The sequence below is a fragment of the Alligator mississippiensis genome, chromosome 1 (genome assembly GCF_030867095.1).
Source record: "Alligator mississippiensis isolate rAllMis1 chromosome 1, rAllMis1, whole genome shotgun sequence".
In the NCBI taxonomy this organism is placed as follows: domain Eukaryota; kingdom Metazoa; phylum Chordata; order Crocodylia; family Alligatoridae; genus Alligator; species Alligator mississippiensis.
Genome location: NC_081824.1, coordinates 483,504,316 through 483,530,392, shown reverse-complemented (window position 1 = coordinate 483,530,392; position 26,077 = coordinate 483,504,316). Strand labels below are relative to the sequence as shown.

The 26,077-nt window shown below is 67.5% G+C and overlaps 1 protein-coding gene across 4 annotated transcripts in view; it reads left to right on the top strand.

Annotated features, from left to right (window-relative positions):
* The first annotated feature begins 1,014 nt into the window (after positions 1-1,014).
* DCHS1 (dachsous cadherin-related 1) overlaps positions 1,015-26,077 on the top strand; it is a 37,372-nt gene continuing 12,309 nt past the window's right edge. Inside the window, exons 1-12 of one of the 4 annotated variants that reach the window (XM_059723754.1) lie at positions 1,015-1,232; positions 6,294-8,115; positions 20,296-20,484; positions 20,613-20,844; positions 21,085-21,321; positions 21,473-22,486; positions 22,587-22,774; positions 22,998-23,094; positions 23,402-23,559; positions 24,155-24,989; positions 25,325-25,564; positions 25,853-25,978. In XM_059723754.1, the coding sequence (XP_059579737.1) occupies positions 6,367-8,115; positions 20,296-20,484; positions 20,613-20,844; positions 21,085-21,321; positions 21,473-22,486; positions 22,587-22,774; positions 22,998-23,094; positions 23,402-23,559; positions 24,155-24,989; positions 25,325-25,564; positions 25,853-25,978 (5,065 nt within the window). In that variant the 5' untranslated portion in view covers positions 1,015-1,232; positions 6,294-6,366. The other 3 variants (XM_059723733.1, XM_059723745.1, XM_059723740.1) reach the window with 3 other exon arrangements.

Below are 26,077 nucleotides of genomic sequence, written 5' to 3'. Positions count from 1 at the left end.
CTAAGTCCCAGCACAGGATGCGGGTTCCCACCCATGCATTTGTCCATGGATCAGGACCTGAGTGGGACACGGGGAGTCTCCCCCCAGGCTGATGACAGCCTGGGCACGTAAAGCTATTGTCTGGAGTGTGGTTGCGATGCATGCATCTGCGTGGGGCTGGCAGCGCGTGACCAGGGAAAGGGGGGAGCAGTGATCTGAGCAGCCACAGCCCCGCTGTCTGCCCGCAGCCGTACACAAAGCCTCAGAGCACGTCCTGAAGGGGAGGCTAATTAAAGACGGGGCGGTGCATGGAAAAGGGGGGAGGATGCGGCCCGGGTACACCATAGGCAGCATCTGCCAGGCCAACCCCACGCTCCCGCCACAGGGCAGCGGGGAACGGGCACACTTCATCCATCTGGAATTCGGCAAAGCCTCCGAAATGGCATCGCTGGGATACTCCTAGCTGCACCACTTGGGAGACGAGGACTAGCGCAAGGCCAGCGAGGGGGACAGTGCAGGGAGGAGGTGGCAGCCGGAAAGGGCCCCCAGAGCTGCTAGGACCTTGGACCCGACGTGGGAGCTGGTGACATGCAGCCAGGAGGAGCCGTCAGTGCTGAGGACCGAGGTGTTGTGTAGGCCAGGTGGGCTCAGCTCTTCCAATCTAGAAGGTGGTTTTCCCCCCATGATGGTTTTGGACCAGGTGGTAGAGATCCCCTTCTTCCCAGGCTCACTGCCCCCTGCCAGAGCCTACTAAAGTCTCCGGATGGGAGGACTTGGCCGCACAACTGATGGCGATGGGGGGTTGCTCCTGGGCTTTCCCTCTCGCTGGCTCCTTCCACCTTTTGGCTCAGGGCAATTGAGGCTGGGGGCATCTGAACCCCAAGGCCTCCAGGCCTGTGGCTTGCACGTAGATTTGGGAGTGTTTATAGCCCCAGGCTGAAGAGTTTGGGAGGGAGGAGACATGCCAGTAGCTGCGTCACACAGATGTGAACAGTAAATCTCTGCTTGATCAATGGAATCTGGACCTGATTTGGCTCCAGACACGACATTGAAAAAACCCCCAAATCTCCAATTGCCCCCGTCGGAGCCAGCTCCCTGGGGCACTGCAGGCCACCCAGAGGACCCTGGAGCCGGGGAGCGAGAGGAACGGGATGAACACGACTAATGTGCAGCATACGGTCGTGTCTCCGGGGCTAGCGGCAGACGCTGGGCGGGCACGGTGCGGCCAGTGTGACCGGGGCTGCTTCCCACAGGTATTTCCACGGCAGTTGGGAGGCCACAATGCCTTTGTGCGAACCCCTGGTACTCGAGAAAGATGGAGCGGGGGCAGCAAGGGCCGAGGGGTGGGCCACGACCGACCCCGTGCTGGTGAGACCCAGCCAGGACTGCCCTGGCGCCCAGGGGCGCAGCCGCGCGGGGACCCAGGTGTGCGGGGTGGCGCGGCGCCCCTGGGTGCAGCCTGTCCTGTCCGTGCCCGGGACTCCCGGCGCTGCCCCTCGCCCGGGGCGGCAGGGAGCCCCCGGCCCGGCCCGGCCCGGCCCGGCCCGGCTGCGGGGGGAGGCTCCGCGTCGGCCTGGCCCGCGGCCCGGGGCGGGAGGAGCGGGGGCGCGGGGGAGGGAAGGAGGGAGGGAGCCGGGCGGGGATCGGGTTTCAGCAGCAGCCCGCGCCGCTCCGCTCCGCTCCGCTCCCAGCCCGGCTCCGGCTCCGGCGGCGGCTCCGGCGGCGGCGGCGATGGGGAGCGCGGCGGCCCCGGCCCCGGCCCCGGCCCCGGCCCGTTTCCCCCGCGGGCGCTGCCCGGGGCTGTGAGCGCCGCGCCCGAGCCAGGTGCGACCCGCCGGCAAGGCACGGGCGAGACGGGGCGCGGACCCGCACCCGCACCCGCACCCGGGCCGCCGCCGACCTGCCCGCTTTGTTCTGCTCCGGCTGCGGGCAGCGGGGATGCACGCGCGGCGGGGGTGCACAGGGTGGGGGAGGGTGCATGGTGGGCGGGGATGTGCACGGGGTGGGGGGGTGCAGGAGGGTGCATGGGAGCATGCACGGGGGGCGGGGAGGGTGCACAGGGTGGGGGAGGGTGCATGGGGGTGCACGGGAGGCAGGGATGCACGAGGTGCAGGAGGGTGCATGGGGGGGATGCACAGGGGGGCGAGAGGTGCATGGGGGGATGCATGGCCTGGGGGAGGGTACACGGGGTGGGGGGGGGAAGGGTGCACAGTGGGCAGGGATGTGTACGGGGTTGGGGAGGGTATGCGGCAGGGTGCACAGGGTGCGATATGGTGCCCAGAAGAGTGCACGAGGGCTGCAGGGCCGGAGGACCCTGCTGGGACAGGGGGCGTGTGCAGGGAGGGGGGGCACACAGGGGCCCGTAGGAGGTGGGAGCATGTGTGCAAGGGCTGGGAGGGGAGAGCTTGGGGGTAGGGGCTGTGCAGGGGGCTGAGGGAGCTCTGCTGGTCCTGCTGAGGGGCCAGGGTCTCCCCACAGCTCCTCTCCGAGCATCAGGCCGAGGGGGGCTCTGGGCACTGGCCGGGGCCTGTGTTCTGGGGACGGGGCTCTGGCTGCGGTGTGCACGCATGTCTGTGCACTGTGCGTGTGGGTGTCCGTGCGACACTGTATCGGGTGCTCGTCGTGTGCACACAAGGGCTGTGATACGGCGTGTCCTGAGTGCCCTGGGCTGAGGGTGGCCACAGCAGGGGTGGGCCCGTGGCACTGGCTGCCTCCGGCGGGCCCAGCCTGCATGCTGGGGGGCCTGGCTGGCCGACAACGTGGGGCACGGGGCTGAGCCAGCATTTGCAGTCCCAGGTGTGCAGAGATGGGACAGGGGCCCTGAGCCCTGACCCCAGGGCTGTCTGCATCCTGGTGTCGCCATGCCCTCCATGCTCAGTCCCAGTGCATGAGTATAACTGAAGTCCCCCAGCCCCCAACTTGTCCCCCGCCACCTCCCTCAGCCCCTGCCCAGCCCTGGGGTCCGGCCGGGCCTCACGCCTGGGGGATCTCTGCCGGGGGCCGAGCAGCCCCGAATATGGTCAGCGGCGCAGTGCCCAGGCAACACGGGGCAGCCGGGCTGGGCCCAGCAGGCTGGGCTGGGTGTGGAGGGGTGGCCGGGGCAGCAGGGCAGTGTAGCGGGCAGGGCGCAGGCTGGGCTAGGCCAGGTGAAGTGGGGGCAGTGGGTAGGCAAGGGCATCCTGGCTGCGGTGCTCAGGCCGGGCTGGGCCAGGGTAGGTGGCAAGGGTGTCCTGGCCGCAGCGTTCAGGCTGGGCCAGGCTGGGGTAGGTGGTGAGGGTGTCCTGGCTGCGGTGCTCAGGCTGGGCGGGGGTAGGTGGCAAGGGTGTCCTGGCCGCAGTGTTCAGGCTGGGCCAGGCTGGGGTAGGTGGTGAGGGTGTCCTGGCTGTGGTGCTCAGGCTGGGCAGGGGTAGGTGGCGAGGGCGGTCTGGCTGCGGTGCCCAGGCCGGGCAGGGGTAGGTGGCGAGGGTGGTTTGGTGCAGTGCTCAGGCTGGACAGGGGTAGGTGGTGAGGGTGTCCTGGCTGCAGTGCTCAGGCTGGGCAGGGGTAGGTGGTGAGGGCGGTCTGGCTGAGTTGCTCAGGCCGGGTAGGGGTAGGTGGCGAGGGCGGTTTGACTGTGGTGCTCAGGCCAGGCAGGGGTAGTTGGTGAGGGTGGTTTGGCTGTGTTGCTCAGGCCGGGCAGGGGTAGGTGGCGAGGGCAGTCTGGCTGTGGTGCTCAGGCTGGGCAGGGGTAGTTGGTGAGGGCGGTCTGGCTGCGTTGCTCAGGCCGGGCAGGGGTAGGTAGCGAGGGTGGTCGGGCTGCGGTGCTCAGGCCGGGTAGGGGTAGGTGGCGAGGGCGGTCTGGCTGCGTTGCTCAGGCCGGGCAGGGGTAGTTGGTGAGGGTGGTCTGGCTGCGGTGCTCAGGCCAGGCAGGGGTAGGTGGTGTGGGCGGTTTGGCTGCGGTGCTCAGGCCGGGCTGGGCAGGGGTAGGTGGCACGGCTGTCCTGGCTGTGGTGCTCAGGCCGGGCAGGGTTAGGTGGCGAGGGAGGTTTTGCTGCAGTGCTCAGGCCGGGCAGGGGTAGGTGGCGAGGGTGTCTTGGCTGCAGTGCTCAGGCCGGGCAGGGGTAGGCAGCGCGGGTGTCCTGGCTGCGGTGCTCAGGCCGGACAGGGGTAGGTGGCGAGGGAGGTTTGGCTGTGGTGCTCAGGCGGGGCCGGGTGGCGAGGGCGGTTTGGCTGCGGTGCTCAGGCCGGGCCGGGCAGGGGTGGGTGGCGAGGGTGTCCTGGCTGCGGTGCTCAGGCTGGGCCAGGCCGCGTGCGCCAGCCCCTCTTGCTCAGTGCTGCTAATTAAAAGCAGCTGTTGGGACTTGGTGACTCTGCATCCTCTGAGGTCACTGCTGCCTTCCTGCTGCCAGGCCCTCGAGACCACGGGGACTCACGCTGCCGGAGCCGCGAGCTCTCGGGCTTCAGGGGACCCCACAGTCAGACCTGGGGTGGGCTGCCCAGTTTTGTGCCCCCCACCTCAGGGCAGCTGGGACAGGGGCTGGGCTTGTGCATCCACTCAAAACTCCCAGAGCTCCCCCTCCCACTGCCCCTTACACCCCGAGTTGCCTGGGCAGGACCGCCCCTCGCCCCCCCCAGCCCGCTCCACCCTGCAGCTCCCCATGCTCCCCTGGGTGCAGCCCTTCCCCACCCACTGCCCCCCTAGCTCACGGGGTTTGCTCCCTGTGTGCAAACCCTGCCTGGTCTCCAGTCCTGTTTTCCTCCTGCGGTCTCCCCTCCCCACTGCCCTTAGCATGACCCAGGAGCAGATGGGTCTGGGGTCACGTGAGTCTCGCTGCAGCCTGCCCCCCCCCAGCCTGACATCCCCAGCGCCCATGACCTGCCCAGGCCATTGATGCCATGCCAGGAGAGAAGTCGCACCCTTTGGCCTTTGCCTGGAGGTGCCCAGGGTCCAGGGCACCACTGGTGAGCCCAGGGCCCTGCCTGCTCCTCTCGTGAAGCAGGCACAGCATCCTCCCACGATCGCTCTGCCGGCAGCTGCCAGGGGAGATGCTCGCACAGGGCCTGGGGGAGCCCAGGGCACCCCGAGACCATGCCCCTGTCCGTGCCGCGCTGCAGGGCGGACGGGTGTCTCCAGCTGGTGGGGAAGCTCTCGCCGTCCCGCGTCTGACAAGAGCTGCTCCGGAGCGTGGTTGTGGGACCAGCAGCAAGGGCTTTCAAGGGAGGCCAAGTATGAGCTCATGCTGCCGCCATCCCTGCAGACCACGAAGCCCCGTGCATTACTGGGGGCTGAGAGCGGTGCTGGGCTGGGGCTGGTGCGCCGGGAGGGGCTGCCTGGCCGTCCCGCACCCTGGTGCTCGGGATCGGGGAGCAGAACTGGGCCAGGCCAGGCCAGGCTGAGGGGCAGCGCAGGGTCCAGCCAAGGCATGTCCAGCCTGGACCGTGCCGCTGCAGGCGGCCGCAGCCGCCCCTCCTGTCCCTCCCCGCCGCTGCAGTGAGATGGAGCTACGGCAGGGGGAGTGCGGGGAAAGGAGCGCGGAGACGGAGAAGGAGACAAAGGAGGAGAGCCACAGCCAGGGTGTGGGGCTCGGGAAGGGAGCTCAGAGCTGTCGGGCTGGGGCCGCTGTGTCCTGCTGGCAGGACGGGGGCTCGCCGGGGCTCTCCCAGCCAGGGCAGAGCCGTGCCGAGCTCGGGACTATCCCACTTGCACCACCTTGGGCCTAGCTTCTGGCACTGAAACCCTCTGGGTCCCATGCGAGCACCCCAAGGGCTCCTGGCTGGGGCAGTCTCTTGGCGTCTCGGGCTGCCCCGCTGATGGGCACATGAGAGCCACGGTGCCAGGGTAGAAATGGCACTGCTCCTGCCCCTGTCCCGAGGGCACCGTCCTCAGCGCCCCTGGGCTGGTGCATCTGCCCCCAGGTGCAGGGTCAGGGAGACCTGGAGAGCAGCGGAGGCCTGGCCCCCTGGCACTGGCAGAGCTGGGGAGGGGGCACCGGCGCAGGCAGCCTCCATCCTCTGAGCCATCCTGCAGCAGCCCAGGGGTGCCAGGGCCGCATGGGGCACGAGCTGTGACTGCTGCACCCCTGTCCCGGGGGCCAGCCTGTGCCCCTGCTCGCTCCATGGGGCCTTGACCTGCTGTGCAGCCTCTCACCTTGGCCCCTTACCTCCACTCTGCTCGGCCACATCCTTCCCTGCATCGTCCTGGCCTGGTCAGCCTGCCGGGGTGGCGGGGAGGGGATCTGGGGCAAGGGGTGGTGGGCTCCTGGGAGGGCTCCCCTCCCCCTGGCTCCTTGCCGCTGCCCTGCTGACTGGCCTCCCCTGCTCTGCATTCCTTGCAGGATTAAGGAGCGCACTGCGGAGGAGACTGAGCCACCCTTGCTGCCATCCCCGAGCCTCAACGAGTTCCTGACCATGGGGCGGCTGGAAAGGACGGCCCTGCTGCTGCTGCTGCTGCTGCTGGGGAGCCTGCGAGTGGGGCAGGCCTCCACGGTGCTGGGCACCCTGGATCTCCAAATCGACGAGGAACAGCCGGCAGGCACTATCATTGGGGACATCAGCGCCGGGCTGCCCCCCGGCACCACTGCCTACATGTACTTCATCTCGGCTCAGGAGGGTAGCGGCGTTGCCACCGACCTGGAGATCAACGAGAACACGGGCATCATCAAGACAGCCCGCGTATTGGACCGGGAGAGCCGGGACCATTACAGCTTCATTGCCGTCACCCCTGAGGGCGTCACGGTGGAGGTGAACATCCAGGTGAACGACATCAACGACCACGCGCCGGCCTTCCCGCGGCGCCGCGGCGCCCTCCCGATCCCTGAGCACACGCCTGCCGGCAGCCGCTTCCCCCTGGACCCCGCCTTCGACTCCGACAGCGGCCAGCTGAACACCCAGGGCTACGCCATCAAGGGGGGCAACGTGGGGCAGGCCTTTCGGCTGGAGACACGTCGCGGCCCCAACGGGGTCCTGCAGCCAGAGCTGGTGGTGAGCGGGGTGCTGGACCGGGAGAACCGCTCGTCCTATGCCCTGGTGCTGGAGGCCTACGACGGTGGCTCCCCACCCCGGAGCACCCAGATGACCCTGCAGGTATCCGTGCAGGACGTCAACGACAACGCGCCCGCCTTCAACCAGAGCCGCTACCACACCCTCATCTCCGAGAACCTGAAGCCTGGCAGCAGCATCCTGCAGGTCTTCGCCTCCGATGCAGATGAGGGCGATAATGGGGCTGTGGTGTACGAGATCAACCGGCGCCAAAGCGACCCCGACCAGTACTTCACCATCGACGCGCGCACCGGCGTCATCCGGCTCAACAAGGGGCTGGACTACGAGCTGCGCAAGGTGCACGAGCTGGTGGTGCAGGCTCGGGACCGGGCCGTGCACCCCGAGGTCACCACAGCCTTTGTCACCATCCATGTGCGTGACTACAATGACAACCAGCCCACCATGACCATCATCTTCCTGAGCGAGGACGGCTCGCCCCGCATCTCCGAGGGGGCGCAGCCTGGCCAGTACGTGGCCCGCATCTCCGTCTCGGACCCTGACTACGGCGAGTATGCCAACGTCAACGTCTCCCTGGAGGGCGGTGACGGCAAGTTCGCGCTCACCACCAAGGACAACATCATCTACCTGATCTGCGTGGACCAACTGCTGGACCGGGAGGAGCGGGACTCCTACGACCTGCGCGTGACGGCCACCGACTCGGGGACACCACCGCTGCGGGCAGAGTCTGCCTTCGTACTGCAGGTGACGGACGTCAACGACAACCCGCCGCTCTTCGACCAGCAGGAGTACCGGCAGAGCATCCCCGAGGTGGTGTACCCGGGCAGCTTTGTCCTGCAGGTGACCGCCCGGGACAAGGACCAGGGCCCGAACGGGGAGGTGCGCTACAGCATCCTGCAGGGCCCTGATGCCCATGCCAGCTGGTTCGCCATTGACCCCGCCACGGGCATCATCACCACTGCTGCCCCCCTGGATTACGAGATGGACCCCCAGCCCCAGCTGACAGTGCTGGCCACGGATGGTGGGACGCCCACGCTTTCCTCCACGGCTGTGGTGTTTGTGGTGTTGCAGGATGTCAACGACAACGAGCCCGTATTCAAGAGCAACTTTTACAACGTGTCGCTGAAGGAGAACACACCTGCTGGGACCTGCTTCCTACAGGTGGGGGCTGATGGCGGGGCAGGCTCCGGAGGTCAAGGCCAGGGGCAGGGGAAAGGGTGGGGAGTGGGGTGCAGAGTGGGTGGAGCAGCAAGGCAGGAGTTGGCGCCAGGGGTCAGCATGGGAGGAGGAAGGGGTCAGAGCTGAGAGGGCTCTGGGGCAGGGCCTGGGGGGCAGAGCGGTGTAAACGGTCTTGAGAGCAGCGGGCATCTCTTAGCAGCTTCACTGCCACTTCCCAGGTTTGGACTGTGTGGAGCGGGAATAGGTGGGCAAATGGTGCACGTGCTTGGACAGACCCAGCCGGGATTGATTGGGCCCTGTTGTGCCAGGTGCTGCGCAGACCCCGGCCGGGATTGTGCCCTGCACGCTGGCGCTGCAAACCTGCATGATAAGCCCTGCCAGGCTGGGATTCCCCAGGCAGCGGGGGAGTTTCAGCTGAATCCAGCACCTGGCTGCCCTGCGCCCCTCGCGCCTCCCCAGGGACAGGCTGGCAGTGCCGGGCAGGGGGGAGGCTGCGCTCCCAGCGCTGCCTTGGCCGCCCTCCCGGCAATGCGGAGGGGGCATCTGTGGAACATGAGCATCTGCAAATGCCTTTGCTGGTCCTGGTGGTGAGAGGGCAGCTCCGGGCAGCAGTCAGCACCTTTCCTTCATCTGAAGCACTGCTGGCCACTGCTGAGCTGGAAGGACCCCAGTGTCCTGACCCCCAGTCCCTGACTGTCACCACCACACAGGACACCCTTGTACCTATGCCTGTGCTCGTAGCTAGGGCAGCATACCCGGCCACTGCCCTCAGGGATGTGTGACCATGCCGGGCATGTGGGCAGCCCATGCAGGGGTGTGTGACTGTGCTGGGCATGTGGGCAGCTTGCACTGGGGAGTGGGGTGTGACTGTGGTGGGCACGTGGGTGGTCTGTGCTTGGGGGGGGGGGTGTTGACCGTGGTGGGCACATGGGTGGGCTGCCTGAAAGTGTGACTATGCTGGGCACATGGGCAGCCTGCACAGGGATGTGTGACCACGTTGGGCATGTGCATGGCCTGCATGGGAGTGTGTGACTGTGCTGGGTATGTGGGTAGCCTGTGCTGGGCTGTGTGACCATGGTGGGCATATGGGCAGCCTGTGCTGGGCTGTGTGACCGTGATGGGCACATGGGTGGTGTGCGCGGGGCTACGTGACCACACCGGGATGTGGGCGGCCTGCACAGAGGTGTGTTACCATGCTGGGCACGTGGACGGCCAGTGTGGAGATGTGTGACCGTGCTGGGCATGTGGGCGGCCTGTGCTGGGGTGTGTGACCATGCCGGACACCTGTCACCCTGTAATGGATTTCCTTGGTCATAAATGTGGGGTAATGGGATGGGGGGGACCCCAGCTCTGATAGATGCAGGGCTCTGCGCCTGTGCGAGGCACCATGGGGGCCTCCAGTGATGGGGGGAAGTGAGCTGAACTGGGGGGAGGGTAGGCCTGTGGCGGGGCATCGAGGGAGGGGAGCAGCCCCCTGCCCGGGGACGCCCCTGTGCCTTCCTGCTGCCGGTGGGGCGGCCTCTGGAAATGCTGGGGGCTGGGGCGGGAGGCGTTGCTTCCCCCGGGCTGGGGGGGAGGCTCGAGGCAGCCCCGGCTGCACGGCCCCATGCGGCAGGGGGCTTGGCTGGGCTCGGTGTTTCGCTTGGAAGCCACCCGGCTGGGCCCAGCGCAGGTAACTCCCGCGTGGCCCCGGCACAAAGCAAACAGCTCGCACATCTGCTGCCGCTTCCTCTGCGCTGGGAAACATGAGAGCATGGGAGCGGAGGCTGGACCGGCCGGCCAGCTCGGCACCGCGCCCCGGCCCGGGGAGCCAGGCCTGGGGAGCCAGCCCAGGTCTGCGCGGCATGAACTTGGAGCGAAGGGGTTGCGGGGTCCCAGGTCAACCTCCTGCCCTTCCCCTCCAGCCCCGAGCAGGTAGGCCAGGACGGGGCTTCCCAGAGAGGCTGCCTCTGTGCGCACGCTCCCAGCGACGGAGCATCTGCCAGGTCCCCGGGTGAGTGGCTCCCGCGGTTCATCCCCCTCCCTGCTCCAGCCCGCGCCTGGTTTCTAGCCGGAGCGTGTCTGGCTGCAGTTCCCAGTCCCGGGATCTTGCCCAGTGAGGCCAGGGGGCTGGCGGGTCTCCGGAGTCCCTGCCCAGGCATGCACCGGGTGTGTCGCTGCACCCCCGGGAGCCCCACTTGCGCAGCCGCACTCTCGGCGCTCTGCGACTGTAATGGACGTGACCCCTGCCCCGGACCACGTTTGTCCCCGTAGGCCCTGACGTGGCACTTGCCCTGTACAAAAGCAGGGCATGCGTTGACCTGCCCTGTGCCCCGGCGGTGCCCTCTCTGGGCCTTTCCCGCTCCCTACCAAGCCTCGGGCTGCGGTGGGACACGAAGAGGTCTCCACCGGGGCCCCGGGAGATGCGAACACACCTGCTGCTGGGCTGAGGGGACCCCCAGTGCCGTGCCCACTGGGGTGTCAGCATGGCTCTGGCTCCCCTGGGAACATCCTGCCCTGGCTGAGCTACAGGACCAGCAGGGTCTTTGCCCCTGTCTCAGGTGTCTCCGGCTGGGGATGCCCTCTCGCTCTGCCCGTGCAGTGCCTGGTATGGAGCGGCTGCTTGGGCCGGGGCTCCCAGCAGTGGGCTGTCCACGCTGCAGCCTCCGCATGTGTTGTGGGGTGGGCCCGCGGTGCCAAGCCTCGCCTGCTGTCCCTGCCCCACAGGGCTCCCTGTCTAGGCCAGGCGCGGGGGGAGCACACACGGCAGGACGCCCCTGTCACACGGGCCGTGCTCACGTGGCAGCGCGGGCTTGTGGTGCACCCCATCCGAAGGGCAGAGGTCATGCCACGGGTAAACCCTTACGAACCTGCAGTGCTGCGCTTGCAGGTTGGTCCCAGGGCAGTGCCTGGGCAAGCCTTGTGGTGCATGGGTTGCACCGTCGGGGGGCAGAGCTGGGGTGCACAGCCCCTGGGCCTGGGGGCATGAGGAGGGAGCCCCTGCCTCCCTCCCAGCCCGAGGCGATGCCCGGGGCAAGGAAGGGCAGCAGCTGGGTGCGGGGTGTGTGGGGTTGGGCGGCAGGGACATGGGGCGCAGGGTGGGGGAGGCGGCGACGCTGCTGCAGCCAGAGGAGCGCGATCCTTCCAAATTCCTGCGAAAGCTATTTCCTGGCGCTGCCAGCAGCCTCCTCCTGGGCTTGGCACAGCGGCCAGCGCCATGATTAATTCAAGTAGCATTTCCCCTGGAGCGGCAGCCGCGTTTCCACTGCAGCCCGGAGAGGGGCCCCAGCCCCTGCGCGCCCCTCCCCCGGCCCCTTGCTCACCGCCCCTCCCCCAGCCCCTCGCCCCCGCCCCTCCCCCTTCCCAGCGCCCTCCCTCCACCTCCACAGTGCTCCCCTCCCCCTGCCCCCTGCCCCGCACCACACTCACCCAGGCCCCTCCACGCCTTGTGGCCAGCCTACATCCAGCCTACCCCCCCCCACCCCCGTTGTCCCACGGGTGCCCCCCACCAGTCCCATGGCCAGGGCCCATGTGGCCTGGTGCCGCCCCCGGCCCCCGCCCTGCCACCTGCACTCCCATCCAGTCCCGGGCTGAATCATGCCACCCGAGCGCTGCGGCACCCCGGTGCCCATCCACCCCCAGCCTGGGGTGGCCCAGCCCAGGGCCGTGGGGCAGCGGGGTGGCCGTGCTGAGGCTCCCAGAGGAGGCCACACTTCAAGCCGCCTCCAGGCTGACCCCTGGCCTCTGCCGCGTGCGCCAGCCGCTCCCCGGGGCTGACCCCTGACCCCGCGCCTCCCCCGGGGCCGTGGTGCTGCAGGCCGGGACGTGCGGGCGGCTCCTGAAATAGCCGCCGTGGCCTCTCCCAGGCCGCTTTTAGCCGGCAGTGGCGGTGCCAGGCCGCGCGGGCAGAGCGCCTGGCACGGCCCCACGGAGGGCGCCGTGCGTGGGACCGCTGACCACACTGGCGCCAGCCTCCCCGCCTCTCCCAGCGCGAGCTGTCGCTCGGCGGCCCGGAGCCTTGCCAAAGCCGCAGCGCAACATGTGCGCAGCAGAGACCCGGTGGGGCCGCATCCAGCTGGGCTCCCTGCCCGGCCGGGGGGGCCGAGGGGCGCGGGTGACACCCAGCTACACCGCTCCCGGCCTCCACCCGTGGGAGAAGGGCCCCGGGCACCGCCTCGAGGCCTGCCCGTCCCTGGCCCGCGCGGCACCGGGGAGGGGGCCACGCGGCCCAGCCCACCCCCCATCGGCCCTGCCCCGCGCCTGGTGCTTTCCCTGGATTTATTGTGCGTTTTCCTTTGTTTCCAGTCCTGACAGGACGTAAAACCTGAGCCGGCTCCCCCTGCCCGGCCCCTGCCCGGCCCCCGCCCTCCCCCTGCCCGGCCCCCAGCCCTCCCTTTGCTTGGCTGGGGGGGACGGGCTGCTCCCCCCACTGCGCTGCGCTGCACGCAGGGGATCTCCTCACTGCCGGGGCTGGCTGGGGTGGACGGGAGGCTGCTGGGACCCCCGAGCTAAAGGGAGCTGGGGGGGGGCAACAAGGGGCACTGTGCCGTGGGGGGCAGCAGGGGTGCCGTGCAGAAAGTGGCAGGAGGGGGCGCTGTGTGGGAGCAGCACGGGGGGCAGGAGGGGGCACTGCTGCAGGGGAGCAGTAGGGGGTGCTGTGGAGTGGGGGGCAAGAGGGGGTGCTGCAAGGGGGGGCAGCGGGGCACTCCGGGGGGGCCGCAGGGGGTGCTGCACTGTGTGGGGGTGCAGGGGTGCTGTGGGGGGGCAGGAGGAGACACTGTGGGGGTGCAGCAGGAGGGATTGCACTGTGGGGGGGCAGCAGGGGGCGCTGCACTGTGTGGGGGTGCAGGGGTGCTGTGGGGGGGCAGCAGGGGTGCTGCACAGGGGTGACCGGGAGCGCTGCGCTGTGCGGGGCAGGGGCCACGGTGCCCGGCTGGGGCTGCAGGGGTGAGGGGGGCGGGCGGGCGCCCTGCGGAGCTGCCAGGCAGGGCCCGGTGTCGGCGCCTGCCGTGAAACCCGAGCGCTGCCACGATGTCTGCGCTGCTCCATTATTCATGGTGCGGCCCCGCAGCCTCCTCTTCCGGCTGCGGGAGCAGAGCAGCAGATGCGGCGCTGGCAGCTTTCTCCTCCGCCTTCCTGTCCCGGCCCCGGGAGCAGACGTGCAGCAGAGCTGGGGGCGCGTCCCGGTCTGGGGGGGCCAGGCTGCGGCCCCTGCCCTTGGCTCTGCACGGCCTGCCCTGAGGGGCTGCCCCGGGGCAGAGATGGGCAGCTGCAGCTCGGGCTTTGGGGGCAACGCAACCCCTCAGGGCCCTGAGCTACAGCCGGGGCTGGGGCAGGAGCGGAGGGCATGGAGGTGGGTTCAGGTCTCCTTGGCCAGTGCCGGTGTGGGGGCACCGCCGAGAGAGTGTCCCTTGCAGACTGGAGCGTCCCCCTCCCAGGTGGAGCTGGGCCCAGCTCTCCCCAGTGTTACAGCACCGCTGTGGGCCCTGGGGTCTATGGGGGCCCTGCCCCATGGCCCCGCTGCAGGTGCCTGACAGCCCCATAGGGCAGGCGGAGGCTGCGCTGGCGCTGCACGTGCTGCAGCCTGGCGTGGGCTGAGCCGTGCGGGTCTCGCTGTGCCGGGATTTCCCTGGAGGCTGCACAGGAACGGGCGGGGGGACATGCCGGCCTCGTGGCCAGCGCAGCTGGTTCTCGTGTGTGGGAGGCCTCGCTCCAGGGACCCTCCGGCCGCCCCGCTTTCCCTCCCTGCGTCGCCTCATCTCACTACCCCATGCACAACAAGCCGCTTCCCTGCAGCATGGTGCAGCCCCGGCATTGCAGCCGGGCCGGCCAAGGGATGCAGCTCACCCGCGTCCTGCTCGGAGTAGGGTTTGTCTTGCCCAAACTGTCCCAGATGCATCCTCGTCTGCCCAGTTCCTAGAGCAATGCAGTCGCCCTGTGCAGCACCGAGAGCCCCCAGCCCTGCCCCAGGTAACGAGGGGACGAGGGTGTCGGCATCCTGCACCCACACAAAGGGTGTTAAATGCACTCGAGACCCCCGGCAGAACTGTGTACCCTGCTGCAGAGGAAGCTGATCACCCCCCAGCCTGCATCGATCTGACCGTGGGGTCACACTCCTCCTAATGCCAAATGCAGCATCTGTCTGAGCCTGAGCCAGGGGGCAAAACCCTCGAGCCAGCACGCTCCAGGGGTGAGCCTGAGCAGGAGCACAGCCCCCAGCCTTGATGAAGGTGAAGAGCACCCCTGACCCCTTTAGCAACAGGAGGGGGGGAAATTCCCTCCCAGCCCCACATCCAAAGGCGAGGAACCACCGAATACCTCCACCCTCCCCTGCACCCGGAGGCCAGCCAGCGGGACCGCACCGCCCCGCGCTGCACAGCCAGATCTGTCCATCTGTGTCTCCCCACGGACTCATCCCAGCTGTGTTCATCTCCTGCCATGGCCAGGCCAGGTGCAGCTCTGCCTCCTCCTCCTGCAGCTGCGTAGGTGCCTGTCCAGCCCCGGCTCTGGGAGCAGGGTCCTCGGGAGCTCCCAGTGCTCAGGGTGGGGGCTTCTCCGGGGCGTCCCGCTGCCGCTCGTCCCTGCACGCTCCGGGCATCGCTGCTGCTGGACGCCCCCTGCCCAGCATCTGTGCAGCCTGCGCTGGGACCCCGCAGCGATGCAGTCCCCCTTCCCTGGGCGCCCAGCCCGCAGCCTCCCTGCTCTGACAGGGAGATGTGTTTGCTGAGATCCAACCTAGACCTGCTTTGCTGCAACCTCAGGCCCTTGCTGTGGGTCCTTCTCTCTGCAGCAGGAGAGAACAGGGCCTTTCGCTCTGGTCTCTGGCAGCCTTTTGCGGGCTGCTGTTGTGTCCCCTCTTCAGTGCTTTTTCCCCCAGCTGAACATGCCCGGCTCCTCCAGCCTCTCTTCACAGGACTTGCCTTCCAAGCCCTTGATCATCTTTGTTGCTGCCTCTGGACCCTCTCTAACATCTCCCCGGCCTTCTAAAATGTGGGGCCCAGAACTGCACTCACGATCCAGGTGAGGCCTGACCCGGGCCGAGCAGAGAGGCACCATCACCTCCCGTGTCTTGCACCTGATGCCTCTTGACGCAGCCCAAACCGCACGGCTGCATCACACTGCAGACTCCTGTGGAGTCTGTGCTTTACCAGGACTTCTAGACTGGTGCGTCTTAACCTTTTGGGACTTGGGGCACCCTTGGATAAGCTCAAGACCCCCTTGGGAAATGTCAGCTCTTAATTTTCACTCTTTTTCGACTGCAGAAAAATACTAGAGCAGTTTTTGTGATGCAGAGAGCCCAGGAAGACCCCAGCTGTGGATTTCTGCTTGGAATCTCTGGGGTTCGTCTTGTAAATCCTGTTTGCAAATCGAACAGGTCTGTGGCACCCCACATCCTCCTTGAAAGGGTCTCAAGGGACTCCCAAGGTGCTGTGACACGCTGGCTGGGATTCACTCTCCTTCGTGCTGCTGTCCAGCCAGGTGTTGCCCATTTTGTATGGACGTTTTGGAGTATTGCTCTTGGGGCGCAGCACCTGTCAGCTCTGAACGGCATCCTGTATCTCCAGCCCGGCTTTCCGATCTGTCGAGATCCGTCTGAATTGCGTTCCCATCCTCCAGTGTGTTCACGGTCATAGAAATCCTACAGCCGTGGGGCTGGCAGGGACCTCCAGAGGTCACATCTAGTCCAACCTCTGCCTGGGCCTGGATCAGCCCCGTGCAAACCATGTTATACAAGCACGAATCTAAACTCTTTGTAAGACCGGCATAAACCCTGGCACAACACGGACCTCGCACCTGAACTACCACAGGTGAAACGAGGGTTGCAGCAATGTCCTGCTTCTATAACAGGTGATTAATATACGCCTGAGAGGTCCTGGAAGAGAGCTGTGCCCCTGCTACAGAGAAAGGCAACCTCCCCTCCACTCCATACCAATCTGACCAGAGGGTAAAAGTCCTTTGGGACCCCAAATCTGGCATCGGTTTGACCCTGAGCGGAGGGGCAAGACCCTCTAGCCAGGACCCTGTGGGGTTGGTGCCAGCAGGAGCATTGGCACAACCCAGTCTCCATCCCCAGCCTGGGTTGCAGCACCGTCTCTCTGGGGAAGGTTAAAAACACCCCAACACATGGAGCAGGAAGTGGAGGCAACTAGCAAAGCCCAGAAACCTGGGAAATCCCCATAGCAGAGCACAGGCACCTGGATCATCCCAGACCAGTGGCTGCCCAACCTCTCCCTGAACCCCTCCAGTGATGGAGAGCCCCACATTCCTTGGATGTCTACATGCCCCCTGCTCTAGCAGTGACAAGGTTTTATCTGATCCCCAGTCTAAGCCAACTTGGCTGCAACCTCAAGCCATCGGTCCACGTCCTGCTGTGCAGCAGGAGAGAAAAGCGTCGTTTCCGCAAGCTGAACGTGCCCAGCTCCTCCATCCTTCCCAGCTTTGGCGCCTGCAGACTTGCTCCAGAACCGGCGTCCAGCTCGTTAACAAACCCATCAAACAACACCAGGCGCTGTGGGGCTCCACTCGAAGCCTCCTGCCATTCTGACGTGGGTCCATATATAACAGCAATTGGTTTGCGGCTAGTGAGACAGTTGTCTGCCCACCTAATAGCAGCTTTGTCCAGCCCACATTTCCCCCGCTTGTTTAGGAGAAGCTTGTGTGGGGCTTTTGGACAAAATCCTTGCTAAAGTCCAGCTACGCGGGAGCCGCAGCGTTGCCTTCCTCTGCCCAGCCGGCTCTAGCTGAAGGAGATCAAGTTTGTTTGGCACTGTTTGTTCTCAGCAAATCCAGGCTGGCTGCTTCCACCAGCCTGCGCTCCTCCAGATGCTTGCAGATGCACTTCTCTTCCCTAGGCTCTGCTCCGGGACCCACCCGGGCACTGACTGCATCCTTTCCAAAGCTCTCCGACCCTCTCTTATCAGCTCGCCCCTTTCCTTATCCAGATAATCGTTATTTGGTGCCTGGCTGCTGCTTCGATTTGTTGTGAAGACAGAGGCAAAACCGCTGTTGAGCATCTCCACCTTCGCCTCTCTTAGACCACGAGGCTAGAAGCAATGGCCCCAAGCTGCAGCATTGGAAACTGAGGCTGAAGACAACGAGGGACTTGCTGGCTCCGAGGCTGGTCAGGCTCTGGCACAGGCTCCGAGAGGCATTTCCATCCTAGCAGGGTGGACAGGCACGTGGCTGGGGTGGTTTAGTTGGGTTAGTTCTGCCTTGAGCTGGCGTTGGACAAATGATGAGGCCCCCGTCAGGGGTGCTCGGTCTATCTGGGGCTCTCTCCAGCCTAGCTTGGGGTGTGTGAGGGCTCCTGGAGGGGTGCTGGACCGGGGGCCGAGGGATGGTGCTGGGGCCAGTCCTGCCCCTGCCAGACTCAGCTGTGCCGGGCACCTGCTGCCAGGTTGGGCATGGCCAGAGCAGCTGCTCCCCTGCCTCGCGGGGCGTCGCGTCGCGTCCGGCTGTGCCTGGTCCCAGCTGCGGCCCGCGGGGGTGCGGGAATCCACAGCCAGCTGGGCTAATCCCAGACCCCTCCTTGCGGATTAGCAGGGATCAGGGGCTCTGCGGCTGGAGCCCCTCCCGGATGCCTCGCATTCCCGGGCCCCGGAGTGCTGGACGTGGGTGCTGCGTGTGACTTAGGACACGTGTGTGCGAGGCTCTGGGGCACTGGCATGGGGGAAGAGTGGCCAGTGACGGTGGCGGAGAATCTCCTGCGGGCAGTGGGATGTGGTCATTGCCACAGGGGGAGCGCGGTGTTGTGCTCGGGCCCGCGGGGTGGCCTGGGGTGCAGCCCATGGTTAGAGGGGCAGAGGAGCAGGATGCTGCTTCGTGGAGGGTGTGGGGCTTGGCAGCAAGTCCTACAAAGTCCCGCGCTTGGGGGCCAGTGCCCAGATGTCAGCTGTGGTTGGGGTCCCTGAAGGAGAGGGACCCAGGCGTCTGGGTGGGGAGCAGGATGGCCGCAAGCTGACGGTCCTGGAGAGGGTGCGAGCAGAGCACACGTGTCGGGTGACCGCTGCAGGTCCCTGCCAGCCGCTGCGCTCTGTCTGCACCTGGCCCAGGTCTGGCCAGGTGCAGAATCAATGCGTCAATGTGTTCGGGTCGGAGTGGCACCCAGCCACGAACTGAACGGTCCCTTGGGACCAGGGGCCATGTGGGCTGTGCCGGTCAGAGACATTGCACGGGCTGCTCCATGCACGTCCTCGTGTAGCATCGGGCTTGTGAACGCCTACGCGTGTCTGATGTAGTTAGTCGGTGAGGTGCACCTCTCCCCTGCCTTGGGACCAGGCTGCCGGGGTTTTCCCCAGTCTGGGGGGTGGCGGTGGAGCCTGTTGTGCTGGGGCTGGGGGGAGCCAGGACACATGGGTCCTCTCTCTGCTCGGGGAGGGAGTGGGGTCTGGTGGTTAGAGCGGGGGGGAGGGGACGGGCTGGGAGCCAGGGCTCCTGGGTTCAGTCCCAGCTCTTGGAGAGGAGCAAGTTCTGGTGGTTAGAGCAGTGGGGCTGGCGGCCAGGACACCTGGGTTCCCTTCCAATGCTGGGAGGCACGTGGGGTCCGGGGCTGGAGCCAGGCTCTGGGGTTCAGGAAGGAGCAGTGCAGGCACGCCCTCGCACGCCCCGGGCACCATCCCACAGGGAGGGTCATGTGCTTGCACACCCTGTGCACCATCCCACAGGGAGGGACACGCGCCCACACGCCCCGCTCGCCACCCCACAGGCAGGGGCACGCGGTCACACACCCCATGCAGTTGCACAAGCAGGGTTCCGCCCTTGCATGCCCCACACGTGATCCCACAGGCAAGGGCACACCCTTGCATGCCCTGTGCACCATTGCACAGTCAGGGACCCGCCCTCACATGTAGCCCACATGGTCCTATTCTCCACATCCTGGGCAGTCACGCTCCTTTGCACACTCAGCCATCACAATGCCATGCATTATGTCACTGGCAGTCACGCTTCCTCATGCGCACACAAACACACGCACACCCCCATCAGTCCCTTGCATGTGGAGCTGTCACAGCTCTGGGTACCATTTTGCAGGCACTCGCCCCTTTTTCCTGGCCCCATTATCCTGGTCATGTGTGTCCAGCAGTGTCGCACATGCAGACAGGCCTGTGTATGCCCACCGCAGTCCTGTGCACACAGTAGCCTCCTGTGCACACGTGCAGCTGGTGGCCTTGTGTGCCTGGAGTGCATGTTCCCTCTCGCTCTCTCGCTCGTGCTCTCCAGCGTGCCCAGACAATCTTGCAGCAATAACTTGTTTTCGTGAGCCATTGCCCCCCACAGCCTCGCCTGGGCCAAGGCTTGGGGCTTGTGGAGAGGCCTTGGCTGGGGGATTTGGGAAGCCCAGTGGGGGGGCGGGTTCTGCCCGACTGATGGAGGCGCGGGGCTTGTCCAGGCTCCCGTGGCTTGGGCAGGCGCCGGCCCTCCACTGCCGGAGCTCTGCGCAGAGCGGGTCCCTTGGACAGGGGCTGCAGCCCAGCTCTCCCGCAGCAGGGCCGGAGCCGCCAGCCTGGACCCCAACTGACCGGAGCGGGGCAGAGCAGACCTCAGGAAGACGTGTCTGTGACTAACTCGCCGGTGGTGGGGGAGGAAGCTGGCGGGGGGGTGGGACGCTCATCACTCAGCAATGCAGGTCCTGGCAGCAGCTGGATCTTGCTCATCTCGCCTGGGGGGGTGACGGGAGGCGGCGGGGGGGGGGGGGGGGGGGGTGTGACCAAACCCTGGCACCAGGCTGGAGGGGTAGCGAGCACATGCCCCCGCTATGACCAGTCCCACTGACTGGAGGGGGGTCCCTTGCGGGCGATCCTGCAGTCCAGGGAAGGTGGGGTCCCGCCTGCCCCCCCCGCCCATCGCCTAAGCGGTGAGTGCGGCTGCCAGGGGGTGCATGTGCATCCCCTTGCCCCCCCTATGCGTCACCACTGTCCCCAGCGGACGCTGAGCTCCATGGCACTGGGGGTCCCAGCAGGGGGATGCAGTGGGGGTGGGTGCTGGGGGGGTCCCCACAGCTGGTACAGTGGGATGGGGGCTGGGGGGTCTTAGCAGGTGGCGTGGTGGGGGCAGGTGGGGGAGATGCCTCATGTAGGCTCCAGGACCTCTGTGACGAGGCAGGAAGATGACCAGCTCGAGGGGCTGGAGCTGCCCCTGCGGCACCAGGGCTGGGTCACGTCCCCACTGACACGGCGCCTCCCGCAGGTCACGGCCACGGACGCAGACAGCGGCCCCTTCGGCTCCATCTCCTACTCCGTTGGCTCTGGCATCGGCAGCGTCGTGCCCACGCAGTTCAGCATCGACAAGCGCACGGGGCAGCTGTGCACCGTGCAGCCTCTGGACCGGGACGAGGGCGCGGACGCCTACGACTTCACCGTCACAGCTGTTGATGGGGTGAGCCGCCGGGCCGGGGTGGGGAGGCCAGCGGTGAGCCATGTGTCCAGCGTGGGCGCTCTGTCCCTGCCTCCTGCCCGCGCCGCGCTGCGCCGCACCGGGGTCACCGCTGTCTCTCTCCCCGCCAGGGCGGCCTGAACTCCATGGTGTACGTGAAGGTGTTCCTGGAGGACGTGAACGACAACCGGCCGGCCTTTTACCCGGTGGAGTATGCGGCCAGCATCAGCACACAGAGCATGCCGGGCACAGCCGTGCTGCGCGTCACCGCGCACGACAAGGACGAGGGGCTCCATGGGAAAGTGACCTACCACATCGTGGCCGGGAACTCGCCCCCGCTCTTCTCCCTCAACAAGGACACGGGTAAGAGCTGCAGGGCCTGGCCGGGGGGCTTTGGTCAGCCGGGGCAGACCCCATGCTCCCTAGTGTCATGCTGGCTCCTTCCCTGTGGCTATCCCCGGGACCTGGCCTTGATCCCCCACATGCCCCTTCGCTCCCCACGGATACTCCCTGGGTCCCTGCATCCCTGCCCAGTGTGCAGGGGTTGCAGGGTGCATGGGTGCAGGCAGAGCCTGCCAGGACCATGCTTTTCCCTCCTGCCAGGCGTCGTCTCACTCTCGTGGTCCCTGAGCGGCAAAGCCAACACGTTGGTGCAGCTGGCGATCTCGGCGCGGGATGGCGGAGGGCTGGTGGCCCAGCCCAACGCCCACGTGAACATCAGCATCGTGGCCGGCACCGTCTCGCCCCCCGTCTTCGAGCAGGCGCAGTACTTCTTCACGGTGACCGAGGACACGCCCCAGGGGACCAGCGTCGGCGCCGTCCGGGCCCAGAACCCCCCAGGTAGGACCCCGCGTCTTCTGCACCGAGCCTGCGTCCCTGCTGTCCGGCCCGCGGCAAAGGTCGGGGGGGCTCCGGCTCCACTCTGCCCCACTGAGTGCCCCCGCCGGGCGTGGGTCTGAGTGGGCGCTGCCCTTCCTCCACCTGCCCCCAGGCCACTCGGACGATATCTTCTACTCCATCTCCTCGGGGGACCCCCACGGCTACTTCTCCATCGACTCCGGCTCGGGGCAGCTGCGCATCAGCCTGCCCCTGGACCACGAGGCGCAGGCGGTGCTGGTGCTGGACGTGCAGGCCCGCAGCGGCTCACCGCCTGCCTACAGCAATGCACGCGTGAAGATTGCCGTGGCGGACGTCAATGACAATGTGCCCACCTTCCCCGCCCCTTCCGACTCCATCCTGCTGCCCGCGGCCACTGCCCCCGGCACGGCGGTCTACACGCTGCAGGCCGAGGACCGTGACAGCGGGGCCAACGGGCAGGTGCACTTCGAGCTGGCATCGGGCGGGGACGGGGTTTTCAGCGTGGAGCGTGTCTCCGGCACGGTGCGGCTGGTGGGCATGCTGCCCCCCGAGGCCGGCGCCCCGTATGGGCTGGTGATCGTGGCGCGGGACGGGGGCACGCCCCAGCTCAGCGCCACCTTCACCCTGCTGGTGCACGTGCAGGCGGTGCACGACCACGGGCCGGTGTTCGACACGCTCATCTACCGCGTGGAGGTGCGCGAGGGCACGCCCGTAGCCACCCGCTTCCTGCAGGTGCGGGCGCTGGCGCGGGACGCGGGCGCTGCCCCCCTCACCTACCACCTGCGGGCCGACGGGGATGCCGCCAGCTTCGGCATCGTGCCCGAGAGTGGCTGGCTGTACGTCAAGAGCGCGCTGGACCGGGAGACGCGGGACCTGTACGTGCTGACGGTGCTGGCCTCGGCGGGCGCGGGCGGCGGGGCGGGCGGCAGGACGGGCACCAGCACGGTGAGAGTGAGCGTCACCGATGAGAACGACAACAGCCCACGGCTCAGCGAGGAGCGCTACTTCTTCACCGTGCCTGAGAACCAGCCTCCCGGCACCGGCGTGGGCCGGGTGACGGCCAGCGACCGGGATGCGGGCCAGAACAGCCGGCTCACCTACCGCCTCCTGCAGCACGACCCCAGCTTCCTCGTCCACACGCAGACCGGTGAGGGGCTGGGGACGGGATGCTGGGGCGGTGCTGGGAGCGGCTGCCCCGCGGGCCGTCTCGAGGCGCCGAGGGGCTGAGCGCACCCACGTTCCCGCAGGGGAGCTGAGCGCCCGACGCAGCCTGGACCGAGAGCAGCAGTCCAGCTACCAGCTGCTGGTGATTGTGCAGGATGGGGGGACGCCGCCACGCAGTGCCACGGGCACCGTCCACGTCACTGTGCTGGACGAGAACGACAACGCGCCCGCCTTCCTGCACGTGGCTGCCGGGCAGGAGCTCCCGGTGCAGGTGGGAGCCAGGAGGACGGGCGTCCGGGGCAGGTGGGGGTTGTGGGGGCAGGAGCTCCAGGGGCAGGGGGCCTTTAGTGGGCCGGGCAATAGGGCTTGTGCTGGAGACGGGCTCTGGGTTGGGGTGACGGTGCCTGCCCAGGGGATGGTGGGGCTTGGGCGGGGGTCCGGGCACCAACATGGATGCAGTCTTCAGTGCCCCACTCCCCCCGGCTCCGTGGCAGGTGCTGGAGGAGAAGCCGTCAGGGCACCTGGTCGCCTCGCTGCAGGCCAAGGACCCCGATGAGGGCGAAAACGGGACCGTCACCTACTCGCTGACAGGTACTGGGTGGGGGCGAGTGGTATGACCCTGCCCTGGCCATGTCCCCGTGTTCCCCTGTGTCTGACACCCCGGTCCCTGTGTCCTGTCAACCCAGCGCCCTCCTGCCCACGTTCCCCCATGTCTAACAACCCAGCTCCAGCCAGCCCCTGCCTCCTGTCAAACCAGTCTCCCCGACCATGTTCCTCCGTGTACGATGCCCCGGTTCCTGTGCCCCGTGAGCCCAGCCTCCCCCCAGTGCTCCCCCGTGTCAATGCCCCGACCTGTGCTAGCCCCCGCCCCATGCAGTGTGTCCCCTTCTCTCCGCAGGGGCTTGGGCCGAGCGGTTCACGCTGCACGTGGCCACGGGCGAGCTGCGCACGGCCACGATGCTACGCCATGCTGACCGGGCCGAGTACCTCTTCACCGTGGCAGCCAGTGACCAGGGCATGGTGCCCCGCAGCACCTCGGCCGTCGTCCGCATTCAGGTGCGTGGCCCCTCCACGCCCTGCAGACCATGGCTGTGCATGGCTGGCATGGATGCACGTGGCCTTGCCAAGCTCACAGGGTTGTCCCCCCAGATGTGCACACACTTTGGCCACAGCTGTCTGCCCCCTTCTTTCTCCAGCCCCAGCAGCTCATCTGCTGTGCGGGCATCTCCCGTGGGGCCCTGGAGCCCCAGCCTGGCTCAGGACACCAGTGCCAAGGTGCTGCACCCCTGCCTTCACGGCAGTCTGGGCTCCCCCATGCAGGGCCAGTCCAGCCGTCCCGTCCTTCCCAAGGTGGATCTGCACCGGGCCGACCTCGTGTCAGCCCCACCTGTCCTGCAGACCCTCAGCACTGCATCCCAATGAACCCCTGCCCGTCTGTCCTCCCCATAACACCCTGCACCCAAAGCCTTGCTTCAGCCCGGGCTGGCTTTGTTACCTGGTGCGCCGCAGCCATGACCTCCACCCTGGTCCCTGGCACACCTGCAATGCGGCTCCTGCACCATCCCGGTGCCAAACAGCCCCACGCTGCATCCAGGCCCCGCTGCTCCCCACCCGTATGCTCCCCCTCACTGCCCCTCCCTCCACCCTGCAGGTGCTGCCGTCCTCCCGAGCGGTGCCACGGCCAGACGCCACGGTGCTGACGCTGCAGCCCATGGAGGGGGTGAAGCCGGGATCGGTGATTGGGTCAGTGGCACCGCTGGATGCCCCTGCACGAGGACAGGTGACGTACACGCTGGTGGGGGGCAGCGGGGACGGCACCTTCGTGGTGGACAGCTCGACGGGCGAGATCTACGCAGCCCGGGAGCTGGACTACGAGGTGCGGGCGCGGCACACGCTGCAGGTGAGCGCGGAGGACACGCAGCGCGGCTACCCCGCTAGCCGCCTGGTGCTGGTGCAGATTCTGGTGCAGGACCGCAACGACCAGGCGCCCACCTTCCCCGAGGACCCCGTCACCATCGTGGTGCCCGAGAACACGCCGGCCGGCGCCTCCGTCTTCACCTTCCAGGCGCTGGACGGGGACGGGGCCGGTCCCAACAGCCAGGTGCACTACACCCTGCTGCGCCAGGAGCCCTCTGGTGCCTCCTTCCAGCTGGACGCGCACTCGGGCACCCTGAGCCTGCTCCGGGCGTTGGATCGCGAGACCGCCGCATCCTTCCTGCTGGTGGTGGAGGCCACGGACCAAGCACGCAACGCGAGCCAGCGCCGCTCAGCCGCTGTCACCGCCCGTGTCTTTGTGACGGATGAGAACGACAACGCGCCCACGTTCCTGTCGCCCAGCACCGTGCACGTGGTGGAGGACCAGCCCACCGGCTTCGTGGCCCTGCACGTGGTGGCGCGGGACGGTGACCTGGGCGAGAACGGCCGCGTCAGCTACGCGCTGCGGGCGGGCAACGCCGACGGCCGCTTCCACCTCAACCCCAGCACCGGTAAGGGGCTTGCAGGGTGGGGGGGTCACAAGGGCCTGCAGAGTGGGAAGCTTGCCGAGCCATGATTGCTGGAGCAGAGGTGGTGGGGGGACGTGGGCAAACCAGGGCTGAATGGGGGCCGGGGTCATGGGGTCGCAGGGTCCGGGGGGCCTGGCTGCCCAGCGTGGCAGGTGCTGGGGCGGGGGGGCAGTTGCGGCAGTCGTGGCCTGGCTGACTCGACCATCTTGCCCCAGGCTCAGCCCATCCCTGGTGACCCCCTGCCCCCAGCTCAGCCTGACCCCGTGACCCCGCTGCCCTGCTCGGCTCCCCCCCTGAGGCTCCCCCCTCCTCCCCAGGTGCGCTGTCCATCGTGCGGGCGCTGGACCGCGAGGAGGTGGCGCAGCACAATCTGACGGTGGTGGCCACGGACCACGGCTTCCCGCGGCGCTCGGCCACGCAGCTGCTGTCCGTGCTGGTGCTGGACGTCAACGATGAAGCGCCCGTCTTCACCCAGCCCGACTACGAGGCCGGCATGCGCGAGAACCTGCCCTCCGGCACCTCCGTGCTGCAGGTCCGGGCCACCGACCGCGACCTGGGTGAGTGCCAGCGATGGGCTGGGAGACAGGGACGGGCAGTGGTGCCTCAGGCGCCCAGTGCAGGGGTCATTGCCTTTGCTAGAGGGGCGAGGGTCCTGGGGGTCCATCGTGGCCCTGTCACTGCCCCTTCTTGTGTAGTAGCAGCTCCCGTCCCCTGCCTTCCTCTCCCACCCAACTCCCACCCCTGCCCCTGACCCCAGCCCTGGCCTTGCCCCCTGGGTGGGGAGTGGGGCCAGTCCCCATGGGCCCTTCGCGGCTCCCCACCCCTCACCCAGGGTCTCTCTGCAGGTGCCAACGGGGAGGTGAGGTACGGAGGCCTCTCCGGGGGACCCTTCTCCATCCACCCGCAGACCGGGCTCATCACCACCACGCGGGCCCTGGACCGGGAGGAGCAGGAGCTGCACGTGCTGACGGGTACAGGGGCGACGCAGGGTCCCCAGACACAAAGGGAGGGGGTCACCAGGGCAGGGAGCTGGGGGTCCTGGTGCTGGCTGGGGTTGGCACCCTGGCCTG